General features: G+C 48.5%; 1 protein-coding gene across 3 annotated transcripts in view; it reads right to left on the bottom strand.

Annotated features, from left to right (window-relative positions):
* Positions 1-10,464, bottom strand: part of ERG (ETS transcription factor ERG) — a 102,199-nt gene extending 91,735 nt beyond the window's left edge. For 2 of the 3 annotated variants that reach the window (XM_079155848.1, XM_079155849.1), the window contains exon 1: positions 10,310-10,464. In XM_079155848.1, the coding sequence (XP_079011974.1) occupies positions 10,310-10,327 (18 nt within the window). In that variant the 5' untranslated portion in view covers positions 10,328-10,464. The other variant, XM_079155850.1, reaches the window with a different exon arrangement.
* Positions 10,465-13,201: the final 2,737 nt, after the last annotated feature.

The raw sequence follows: 13,201 nt of genomic DNA, 5'->3' as shown, positions 1-13,201 counted from the left end.
GCCTCACAGGGCTGAGATTCGGCAGCCTGACCCATGTAGACGCAGGAAGCAAGGAAGGCACTTTGCAAGCAGCAGAAGCAGCCGGAGGCCACATGTAGTGTGTCGGGATGCTGGGAGGTGCCTCACGGAGCGTCACTACCAGGTGACACATATGTCACATAGATATCAGGAAGGAGCAACTGCTAAGGAAGAAAGCAGGCTTCCTTCCAACCGGAGGCGAAGCATGTCCACCCATGAGATAAGCAAACAGGTGTCATCTTACGAGTCTCTAAAGGAAAAGCTCTTCAGGTAATTTTATTCCAAATAAATATAAAAATCAATTTATTTCAAATAAATTTTAGAAATAAAGATCAAAATCATTAGAGTATACGAACATGTTATCCCCTTCACGGGACACTACCTACGTCATCCACCTGCATCTACGGCTTCTCGGGGCCAGTCTAGCCTCTGCGCTGCACCTGGCAGCCACTGTCACTGATGGACTGTGCTCACCGGGCAGAAGGCTCCCCTAGCCACTGCTGCTCCGTTGCATCACAGGACTGCAGGTGCTTTCTGATCAGCGGGGACGCTCCACCCGATGGGACCCAGGAATGAGCGGCTCCTCAGTTTCCTGGTTATGGTGGATCTCTGCAGGAGATCGGGGTGGAGCCGTAGGTTTCCCATACAAACATCATTCTTTGGTGCTCTGCCAGTGCTGGAGTGGAGGGGCTCTCAGGTGCTATTTTATTTTGTTTCGTTTATTGTTCACTGTTATTGTTTGTTGTCTTGAGATATTTTTCCCCCTACAAAGGGTCCAGTCGGCAAGGACATATCCTGCAGAGGGGTAATTGATGATCCCCTATTGTTTGGTGTTGGTTCCTTGTGGTTTTATTTGCTTTGGTTCAAAGGGCCTAAACAATGCGTTCCTTAGAATTTAATAACTGGTGTAAACTCAGCACAGAGAACAAAATATGAGCTGAAATTTTTGTACCTGAATCTGGTGATCTCTGTGAGTAAAGAAAGCAAAATTCAAATGCCTTTAAAAACAAACCAATCCTAGGAAAGGCCTTTAATCAGATCTTGAGCATCGTTATCCACAATTCAAAAGGGACTGAGGTGTCCACAGGACACAACATTACAGACACAGCTAGTCCCCTCCACCGGCAAGAAGACACCAGGGATGAGGACCAGGGACCAAGATCGCATCGTTTAAAACTTTGTATCTTCACCTCTGTCGAGGCAGGGAATTCTCCCCAGAAAATCTGGAGTGACAGGTTTATTCCCCTTGGAGAAGAGATAATGAATAAGGAATGAGCCGCACAGTGGCGGAGAGGAAGTTTCCACGGGAGCCCTTCCTGAAGGGCGCGCCTCTGCGGGGGCTTGCTATCTGAGCAGGAAGTGAACGCAGGAAGGATCTGTCTACAAACCTTTATCCTCAAGGTAATTGCTGTAGCAGCATTTTACTGTTTACCAAAGCAGTAAACATGTGATCTAAAAAAAGATGTTTTCCATCTCCAGAGAACAAGGCTTAAAAAAAATACACGTGTGCTTATTTCATAACCAACTTCTTATCAAAGCTGGTTGCCACAGGCCTGTGTTTCCAACAGTGAGTGAGTCAGAGGGACACACTCGGAGTCAGGTCCTCTCAGGGTGTACGAGAAACAAGGAGAGGGTGTTCTTCCTCAGTGAAGGAAATCTTACTTCTTTTTTACTAAAACACAGGCTAAACCAAATTCCTATTCTTTGGCTTAAAAGGAGGTAAAGTCAAGGACACTGTCCTTTGTAACTCACATTGGTGGAGCGAACAATTCAAAAAGTCACTTGTGTTTGACAGTGGGCAATATTCTTAATTCGTATGTGACTATAAAGAGCCTCTGGCTCTAGGAGTTGACAGGAGGTGGAGTGGAAAGCGAGAACCCACAGGAGAAGGTGCTGATGACCCTCCAGGGCACAGGCCCACCCTCCCGGCACCCGCCTTCTAGTTCTTCATCCTGGATTAGAAGTCTGCAAACCTGCACTGTCCCGGGTTTCCCAGGATGAGGAAAGTGACTGGGTGTCTGGGAGGCAAAGGCGGCTGGGAGGGACAAGAACAGGTCCAGCAAGAGCCCTCGGCACAGAGATGCCACAGAGGAGCCAGTTCTGTGAGGGGCCTTCTTCCCCACCACAGTCTGTGTCTGCATCTTAAACTTCCCGTGGGGCTGCCAGCAATTGCCAAGTAGGGAAAGAGGAGGGAAGGGGAGTAAGAAGTGGAGAGGGAGGCAGAGGGCCAAGGTTCTGCAGGTGCCCTCCAGGGCCTGCTGGCCCGAGGGCCAGGTGGACTCAATGCAGGCACTTCCAACACTGAGCTAAGTCCTCTCCAATGCCCACGGAGTGCTTCTGAATAACTGGAAACTCGCCATTCCTATCAGAGCTTTCATTTCCTAATACAGAGGAAAGAACACGTTAGTCCAAAGAAAATGGACATATTGGCTCTTTAGGAAAAAAACATATTTGCAAAACTGTTGCAGAAATTGGGGGGGGGGGGGGGGGGGGAAGGAAGGGAAAAAAACAAAAATAAAATTCCTGTATGGGTTTCCTGACTGTAGTCCCGGAAGGAACATGGGACCCCTGGCGTGGGTCGTAAAACTTAGCTAGCATCAACCCAGGCGTTCCTGCGTGCTGAGCGCTTCCCGGAGCTTCCACCTCGGATCATCCCACTGCAAACTGAGAGCTGGGACCAGAGCTGCCCTATCCCAGCAGGCAAGCCTACACACTGTGGGGCTGGAACGCACCCAAGGGACCGGACCAGGAAGCAGCAGAGCCAGGGCTTGAGCCCCAGGAGCGGGCAGCCCATGCCCCCTGCCCTGCACAGGGCTGTCCCCACCTTCAGGTCGCTGCTGTGAACTGCTTCTGGCAGCCACACAAGTCTGGAGGGTTACAGCTCCTCTGCCCGGGAAGGAACCAGGCCCCAGGAGAGGCAGACTTCGGTGGCTGTCCCTCAGGTCATCACATCGCCCGCCCAGGCTGGCCTCTTCCCTGACCTACCAGCAGCCTCTGTGCCTCCCGCCCCCCGCAGGGAAGATAAGAGCAATCCTTTCCCACAGAGGTTATTTTAAGGGTGCCACCAAGAAAGAGTCTCAAGTGCCCCTCTGGGCAGAAGATAAACGTGGGCCGTTCTCTTTCTGGCTGGTGTTCATGATTTGGATGTCCCTTGGAACTTCAGGTAACCAAAGGGGACTATGCAATGTAAAACCACACACTTTTTTTTTTTTTAACTTGGAGCAATGTCTTGAGAAATCTACCTCAAATTGAGACACAAAGTAATAGCATTGACAAATTCCAAAGTATCGTTTCAACAGCGCCTTCTTCCTCAGAGGTGAGCTTCACTTTATGTGGGCACTCTCTGTTTTAAAAAAAAAATAAGAGCCAGCGGGACCCAAGGGGAGGGAGCTGAGAAATTTGCTGTTGGCTGATGATCCTCAAATTAATGGCTTGTGGGAAAACATGAATGTGGGGGTGGGGAGGCCCTCTCCTCAGCGCTACCCCAGCAGCAACGTTCGCTTGTCAAATTTGAAAAATAATAATAATAAAAAAGTGCAGGCACAACTTGCTAGACACTAATTTCAAGATGGCAAGAGATGGAGGCGGCAGGATTTAAGAGCGAGTGTGTTACACTTGAGAATGCGGGATCTTTGCACACGGCTCTTTATCGTACTTTCCAGAATCTGGCATGCATTGTTTTTCACAGAAGTGCTTGAAGTCACAGCCCTGATGCTCGTGTTATGATTGGATTCTGCTGTGGCACTTTAAAAAATAAATCATTTCGGTTGGCCTTAGCATTTCTTTTCTAAATGCCTCAGCACTTATCTGCCCAGCACAGCAGATTGCTGGGTTCCTCCAGGAGCCCGGCCCTGTGGACAGCCTGCTGAGAGATGCAGGAGGCCCCGCGGAAAGAAAGCTCTGACCTGCATCTCTGTTCCTAAGGCCCCAAGACAGGAGCGAGGAAGTGCAGGCTTGGGGTGAGGACATGAACACAGCAGCTGACCTGGCATGGGGAGCCGCTGCCCTTTGGAGATGGCCAAATATGGAGAGAATTCTTCTCACCGGCCAAATGCAGAACTGGGTACTGGAAGTTTTGATCCTGAATTTTCCAGCACTTTCTTTTGACGAGTCACCACAAGTAAAATAACTGCTGCCCTATAGGACTTTTCATGCAGGAATAGATAACACAAAGCAGCCAGTTGGGACAATGCTCGCTCCCCAGTTATGGAACGCCTTGTCCTATCTCTTAATGCAGCTGTGTCTCAGCAGTAGTTTAATACCTGGGTCAGAGGGAAAAGCAGGTCGACCAGGAGGTCAGGATGGCACAGAGAGGAGATACCCAGGCACCTGGTACGGGAGCCTCTCTGGCCCTCTGTCCTCACCTGTGAATGGCAACAGCACCCAGGAGCTGCAAGCACGGAGGAGACAGCAGGCAAGCCTGGCACCGGCAAGCAGCACCATGACCATACCAACCTGGCCCACGAATTCAGGATGCCAGAGCTTCCTTTGATAGCAGTTTTACACTTTCAAAAATTGATCTCAGACTAATTTGTCTTATTTTACTAGAATGCTCTCTAAAGAAAAGAGAATTCTATTTGAAATTCACGCTAATATTACTCTGATCTCTTAACTTCCTCTTTATGACTTCAAAGAATTTTAACTAACATTAATGTTTTTCAGTAAGTACTTATTGAACCCCTACCGCTGGCCAGTCACCACTAAAGACACAGAAAAGAGTGGACGCAAGTCACATAGGAGCAGGCCCTGTGACTTCAGTGGGCATCAGAAAGTATTCACGCTCCCAAATGAAGTGAGGCAGGTAGGAGAGGAGAGAAAGCAAATGAGCAAGAGTGGACAGAGTGAGGCTGGTCTCACCCTCGAGGACCAGAGGGAAACGAACTGGATCAAACAGGGAACGGACGTGCAAACAGAAAGAACATCCAGAGGACACAGCGGCCTCCTAGCTGGAACAGGTCTACAGGAAGAAGAAAGTAACGGAACACGAAAATGAACAAAATAAAAACAGAAATCGGTTTCCACCCCTGCCTGCCAGAATGACCAGGATCAGAGAGTAAAACGGAGTTGCTGTGCGTGTGCCACAGCTGGACAGACAGCCGGCAGAAGTGGGAATGGGTGCCGTCCTTCTAGGAAGTAAACTGGCAACAATTAAGGCAGCAAGAGGTGGATACTTCTTGGCCCACTAGTTCCTTTCCTGAGCACCAATACTAACAAAATACATTTTTAAAAATTGGAGAGAGGGTGCATTGCAATATGATTAGTGAAAAGTTGAAAACAGGAATACTTCCTGAAACACGATATGGTCACAAAAATTTTAATACTCTATTTAGAGGGAATACAATACAGCATAAAGTTCTGCCTATCAAAACGCTTCCAAGACTTGGAGAAATGTCTGTAAAGCAGGGTTAACTTCCAGAAGCAAAACAGGTGTTGGGGCGGCAGGGCAGGGAGTTGAGCAGATAGGTGCAGGCAGCACAAAGACACACCGAATGTTAATAATCGTTTTCTCTGGCTTGTTGGGATCTGGAGCAATTTATATCGATTTTTTTTTTTCATCTTCTCAACAAAGATAACGTTTCATGTTGGTAATTTGCATAAAGCAACAGGATGCATCTTTCAAAATTAACAAGAAAATGAGACTGTGGAGGTGTTCCAGGACCCCTCCCCTCCTGCACTGACCAGGAGCACAATGTCACCGCAAGACTCTGGCCTCTCTGTACCCACGCAGCAAACGACTCAGAGCAAGAGGAAGCCTGCACAGGTACGGCTGACCACCTGGACACTCTGCCTACCCTGTGCTGGACACCAGCCCCCCTATACCTCCACAGGAGGACCTGGACAGCTCTCTCCTCCTCCCTGCCCGTACTCGTTGCCACCCAGGCCCAGGCGTTCAATGCCTCATAGAGGTGACCCAACCCTGTTACTCTCCCTGTCTCTGCAGAAGCATCAGGACACACGGAAAGTGGGCACGGAATTAAGAGCAGGGCCAGAAAGGCAGGGCGACATACTGGCAGGGCTATGTCCCCCTGGGTTTTCTGCTGGCAGCTTCCATTTTCTGAGCACAAAACAGAGGCACGACAGACATCAACCCGTACTGCACAAGACCAGACAACCATTGCCATTCCATTCTGCAGGTGAGGACACTGAGGTCAGAGGGGTCAGTGGCCTTGCCCGGGGGCTCAAGATGAATGAGGATTCAAATGCAGGTGTGTCTGTGATCACATCAAGTGAGAGATCGACTTTCAGTGGTGCTGTGACAGCTTCCCTGGGGCGGGGAGCAGCTCTCCCCCATCCTGTCACGGTAGCACGAGGTGACGGTTCCTGCGGTGTTTAAGACGTTCCCAGCTCTAAAGAGGTCCAGGAGAGCAGTGTGCCACCAGCAGGGCGAGGCCCAGAGACCCTGTCCGTAAATGCCCTTTGCAGAGGTCAATCGTCAGAAAGCTCTCAGGTCTGGCCTCCCCAGAGCCTCGTCTGCCATGATTCTGAGCACTAGCGTTCAATTTCCTGCCGGCTCCTAAGATGCCTGTCCTGCCTTGGGTTCCACTTACCACAGAGTGCTCAATGCAGAAGGAATTCTTTTCCTGAGATGTCAGAAATGGTTGTTTTTTAAAATTTGGTTTCATTCTTGGGTATGCTTTTTTAAGAGACATAAGTGTGTATGTGTGTTTGAGGTGTTTTTTTTTTTTTTCTTTAAATAAAGGTCTGTTTGCAAAACAAAAATGTAATAGAAATTATGTACATTATGTACATTAGAGATGTACATAATGAAGAATCGGGTCCATTTTAAAATGTTCTCTAGGAGCGTGGCAGACCTACAGTGCACTGAATGAGAACAGTATCCACAGGCTCAGGAATTCCCACTTCTGTCCCCAGGGTGGCTGAGTACCCTTGGGCACAGGGACGTGCATAGCAGAGAGCCAGTGGAAGTGAGCTGCTTCCACAGAGGGCAGCTTGGGGTCAGCAGCAGCCTGTGGACCAACAGCTAGTCATTGTAACATAATGGTCTGTCAACGCGTGTTTAGGCGAGAGCAGGAAACCAGGACTTGCCCTGGGATGGGACGTTTGCACAGTAGGACAGCAGCACTTGGCACTGACATTTCTCCCACCATCACAGAATCCCACAAAGTACCAAGGAGTTAAACCTGTCATCCCCCGTAGGCCAACAGGTGGGTGGAAGACATGGGCTTATTGCTATTAAGACCCCGAGTCACGTCCACCAGGACTCCAGGAGATTCCCTTTCTTCCCATCGCCCTCTGTTTCAGTGAGCTTGCTTCATGTGGACAGTGCTAATTCTGGGTGTCTGCTGTGTGCAGTGCGACATCTAGAAAGCCAGCTGGATGCTTGTAAGTTAATAAAACCAACTTCCCATCACTTCATGTTGCAACCATCATCAAACTCCCCAACCTCTATGGATTCAAAGAGCGCCCTGTTTTTAGGAGTTACTGAAGCAGGAACGGAGCCCCTGGGTCCCTCCGCCTTTGACAAGCCTCTCGGTGGCTTCCACATCCTGCCTGATTCTTCCCTAGTGCTGCGGACCTCTCCCCCTTCACGCCGGGTCTCTGTGGCAGGGACACCCCGCACTCCCATTTTAAAGATTTAACTAGGATCAGGGCTGCAACCTGGGGTTCCTGACCCCCACAGGGGACCCACAGCTACAAAGATATTTCCAGTGTTTTCTAAGTATTTTCTTTGATGCGTTTAGAGGCACTTTTCTGAGAAGGGCTCCTGACTTCACTAGCTTCCTAAAGGGTGAACGGCATCAAAAACAGGACCAGGGAAGTCTGGGGGGCTGGATGAACCTCTGAATCGAAGCCCCGGGAGAAACGAGGAGAGAAGCAGGTTTTCCAGAGTCTGCAAGCAAACACGGGGCTGTTCTGTGGTGAAGGTGGGGCAGGTGACGCCCAGCACCAGAGGCCAGGGGAGCCCCGGAGGCCACAGATGAGCGGCCTGCACAGGGGACGGCAGCTCCTTCGCTTGCCCATGTTTTTACTAGAACTCTGGGTCTAATCCTAGAACCCAAGAACACTTAAAAAGACAAACGTAAGCTCCTAAATTCCTTCACTTCTTCCAACTGAGAGAGTTGGTTCCCAATCTCAAATGACCAAGGGACATGATGAGAATCATAAAGACTGGTAAAAATACATCCCTCTTCAAAGTGCTTCCGGGGTCTTAAAAACATCAGTGCAAGAAAATAAATCCCACACAGATGCAGAGTAGTGACCTTGTAATTCCAAGAGTCTGACACCTGATCGACTAATTGATTCATTTACTGGAACAACCCAACAGCACACTAGAAGACTGGAAATCGCCAGTGTGGGGGGAGCTGTTTCCTAATTCCACCAACAGCGGTAATTGTCCCTGTGATCATTTGAGCTTTGCACGAACATAATTAAAACTGCAGTCAACAGACTCCAGGCCTTCTTTTTCCACTCTGTAAACAGGGCTGTAAAATCATCTCCTGACCTTGCCCAGGAAGCCACACAGAGGCAAGGCCTCTCAGAAGTCACCTGTGAAGAGGGGCTTCTAACCGAGGGCTTTCAAAGAGTTCACTTGAAGTCACTTTTTAAAGGTTCGCTTAGGAGACACACAATACACATGCACTGTGGTGTAAATAAAATAGTAAATCAATATTAAATACAAATGTGAACTGTTTCCCAACACTTACTCAGAGAAGCGCAAAGCATTCAAACTTGAAAAACAACTTCATGTCTTTGTCAAAATATATTTTAAACTGAACACTATAACACGCTTGTGCGGTTTACAAAATGTCCCCTACCTTCTAAAGGACAGTCTGTTATTTCAACCCCCTTTAATGTACTGATTGAGGGGGACAGAGAAGCTTCTACTCGAGCTTATTTAAGATTCACAAAAAAAAATTGATTTAATTATTATGAAGTATGAGTATAATTAAAAGTAACAGTAAAAACCCAAAGGGTAGCCTTGGGGTTGCAAAAGAAGTGATTTCTACCCATTTAGCTGAAAATGAAGTACCTTAAACCCCAGCTTTAAAATTCTTTCGATGACTGTATTTCAATAGAAGAAAAATCTCTTTAAGGCGAGAATGTCTTTGGTACATGGATTTTGTAATAAATAAATTAAGCACACTCTGAGAACAAGCGCTGAGGAGGACTTCTGAAACCCAGTTTATGTGGTGTGCATCAATCAAGTCTCCAAAACAAACACTTCAAACAACAAAAACACCAAGCCAGAGGACTTTGAAAACCCTCAGCCCAACTCCAGACAAGCGTCCATTTCCAAGTTCTCAAACTAGCCGACACCCCGCAGGCACACGCCGGCCGGCACTCCCACCTCCCCACAGCCACGCTGCAGGCGGGCCTCTGATACCCACTCCCCTTCTCCCTTCTTCATCTGCAGGTGCTGCTGATTTTTCTCATTTCTACAAATGTCACCAAGGCCTGGCCTCCTGGAAAATGCCCCAGCAGACCCACCACCTCGCAGACTATGGCCAGCACCACTAAGCACTGCGTCAACTTCATTTCCAGGAGTTGAACCCCATTGAGATTTCCACCGATGTGGGTCTAGCTCCCTGTTAAACCCTACATGCCATCTACTGAAACATTTGCCAGAAAATGCTTTCAACCAAACACCCAGAGCACAGAGAACCCGCAGCCCGCTGCTTTCCAATCCCCACAAACCCAGCATCTCTAGGAAGGAAGCTTACAGTGCACAGAGGGGTAGGAATTTTATTAACCAGCAACACGTCCCCCAGCAAACCCGGTTACCACCGCCTAAGAAGGCTTGGCCTCCTCGGCACGGAGGTCCCACAAATCAAGCCAACACCGGCATGTCCGTTACCCACAGCCACCTGCTGAGCACCTCTTCCTTTCCACGGGGACTGGCTGGCATGCCTGGGGCTAAGGAGTCCCTGAAGAGCTTCCAAAAGTTCAACTTTAACAAGCCCATCTCTTCCTTCGCCCCTGCCCTCCAACCTCGGCGATTCTGCTGCCTCGAGTCGGCAGGCACCGTGAGGAATCAGGAAAGAATCTAAAAATTCAGAACGCTCCAAAAAGCTTTGCAAAAGTCATCCACAGCACTCAACAGTGAATTTAGAAACCCCAATTTTTTTCTGAGTTTGAAGTTTTTAAGCCGTGCGGATGGTTGGAGTAGGAAAAAGGAAATTTACTAGGCAGTGCAAAGGAAATCTTGTTGTCCTCTATTGTGGTAGGGGGGGTGTTGCCCAACCCTAAACTTATCTACCCTGATAAAGGAAACCAGAGAAAGCGTAAGAAGAACAAGAGTTTGTCAAACCATAAGGAACCCTCTCCTTACCTTGATCGTGCTGGCCATAATGCAATCAAGTTTATTGATCGTTAATAAATGTTAATAATAATTATTGCTTCTCTCTGACCAGAAAGTAGTTTTGATGAGGTTGTTTAGAGCGGATGAGATTGTGCTAAGTCTGGGAAATGAAGTCAGCCAATGGCAGGAAGAGGTTTCTATTGGTCCTGGCCGCCCAGCCCGAAGAAACAGGATATTTGGGAGTGGAGAGATAAGAGACCCTGAAAACAATGTTGTTTTTCTTGATGATATGCAGCCAGGAGATTTTTTTTTTAATTAAAAAAAAAAAAAAAAAAAGACATCAATTGCCTGGGACTGGGCCTGCCACAGCAGGTGTGAGCAGCATGGTTCCATGTGACATGCTGCACCCGGACCCAGGCAGGATGCAGATGTGGCGGGACTCCGCCTGGCTTCACGTGGGGAGGGACCCTCGGCCTGCCTCTCCCCGGAAGTGCCGCTCAGGTAGGACGGAGGACTTGAGCCACTTTCTCCTGCAGGGAAACTCTGCAGGTGGAACTCGCTTGGTGTTCCTGGAGGCCCTTGGCTGGCTGTTTTTCAGTGATCTTCAGCACCTCAACGGAGGGTTTCAGAACGACTTTATTTCACGCCATTGTGATTTGCTCCACAAAATAAATAAATGAGTTGAAGAGGCAGACTCTAGACTCAAAGAAACCAGGAGAAGAAAAGAATGAGCCTGTCAAAGGTTTGTTTCCAAATGTTTAAAATCCAAGCAACTAAAGTACGGCAGACATTTCAGAATGTCTGTGAGCAGGTCCCACTGGCCATGAGCGAGGCCGCAGACGACGCAGCCCGACAGCGGCGGGCGGCCAGGAGATGCCAGGTGAGGATCTCATTAGTGCTCCAAGCCCAAGTGCAGGTTCAGGGCCACACGGCTGTTTTCCACTCAAGGAAGTACAGCTCATGCAGCCTGAGCATTCCTTAGAGGATGTCAGGCCTTTAATTACTCATTTTCAGGAAATTACTTGTTCTCTGGAAGAAACAATATTTTGTGTTGAATCTAGCTACACAAAAGTGGGACCAGTGAAGAGGTGTGGTCTCAGTGGGGACCCGGGGAACACAATAGACCAGGACCTGAGTCACTGGCAGCTCTGGGTTTAGCGGGTTGGTTTCATTCAGACTTCAGGCCTGCCCCTGCCAGATGTTCTACACCAGCCTGTCCTCGCCCCCACCCAATTCACCCTCTTGTTAGGACAGGTCAGGAGGAGAAGGGACAGGGGAGTTAGGAAATGAGAAGGGAGAGACAAGAGGAAAAGGAAGGAGAAGGAAAAAAGAAGGAAAATCAAGCAAGCAGGATCCTAAGTACCCGAGGAAGACACTGCAAGGAATCTCACTCTGTGCCGCAGTCAGAAGCCGGTGAGTTCTCAGCACCTACGTTTGAGGGGAGGCTGATTTCCGCTCTTTTCATCTCTGAACAATGAGCAAGATGGTAGGCCGATTAAAATTGCGTTTCCCCTAAAATTTCAAAGTCCTGAGTTGTTTTATCTGGGCAGCTTCCACTAGAATTCAGTGAGAAAAAAGAGAGAGAGAAAAAAAACTCTGACTTTGCAGAGATTTCTTGCTTTTTGTTCTCCTCCAAGGAGCATGGCTACAGTGTTCACGGTGGTCTCCAATAGGCAGTGGTGTGTTATGGATTCACCAAGCACCAGCTCTAGACAAGACGCTCCCTCACTAAGAGCACAGCTGGGAGGAAGCTGTGCGTGGTCCTGCCTCCCGACCGCTCCTCCTGCTTGAGAGCCCCTGGCTTGCCCTCTGCAGCAGGAAGCACCCAATTCTTCCACGGCCATCTACCCTGACCTCCTGGGCCCCTCGCCTACTGCAAACCAAACAAGATGGCACAAAGAACTCCTAAGGGCCCTTACCATGACTCCAGCCATTGGCAACTGACATCGCCTGCCTTGCTTTCTCTCTCTCTCAATCTCTCTTCCATATTTATTTATGTATCCTATACACATATATAATATCCTTCCTTCTTTAACTAATGAGAATATTGTTTTATCAGAGTAATTTGTTTGCCTGGATACCAAATAAGAGAAACCAGATGAAATTTTTTATTTCCTAAAGATTTTGCCAGTTTAATTCTAATTTTGAAAGTGCATAAAAATACAAAAAATGATTGCAAAATGTTGACTTTTAGGATCATGGGTTATAAACCATGTTACAAATTTTTAGAGGCAAATCTGATCTTTTCCACTCTTTTCTTCTTCCTTTTTGTTTTTTAATGGTGCTTGGGATAGAACCCAGAGTCTTGCTCCCACCAGCCAAGCGTGCTGTCACTGGACTACACCCCCAGCCTCGTGTTTCTCAATTCTAAGGAAGAAATTCTTGATTCCTGGCACCTTGAAGGAGAATAAGTCATTAACAGCATCCACACCTGGGAGTCTCGGGATATTTAAAGCCGAGTTATTTTTTATAACTTGTGGGCTCCTGATGGTATAGGGCAGACCTATTAATTGAACACTGCACTGCAGCACTGCCCAAACATCGGCCTGGGGGAACCATCTGAAATTGATCTGCTGTCATCCTTCCTTGACCCCAACACCCACCTGTGCTAGTAAGTGGCGTCAGCCTGGGTGCCCAGCAGCCTCAGGACTGGCTACTTTTCCACCTAGATCACACTCTTCCTTAGGGGAAGCTGCCCTCCTACTCACCAGACAGATCCAGATAGGGGGCCATCTGCAGGTGGCCTCTACATGGGACCATCCTGCCACAGCATGGCAGGACAGAGTCCTTTTTCCCCCTCCTGGACCCCTGGAGCCCACCCAGCAGCTGTGGACAGTAGCACCCATGAATTGACTGCACATTTCCATCTTGCAGTCATCTGACAGGGAGCCGTCACCCACGAATTTCCCAAAACCTTCAGGA

Source organism: Sciurus vulgaris (genome assembly GCF_902686455.1).
Source record: "Sciurus vulgaris genome assembly, chromosome: 10".
Taxonomy (NCBI): Eukaryota; Metazoa; Chordata; class Mammalia; order Rodentia; family Sciuridae; genus Sciurus; species Sciurus vulgaris.
Note: the sequence above shows the minus strand (reverse complement) of the source record. Positions and strands in the feature narration are given on the sequence as shown.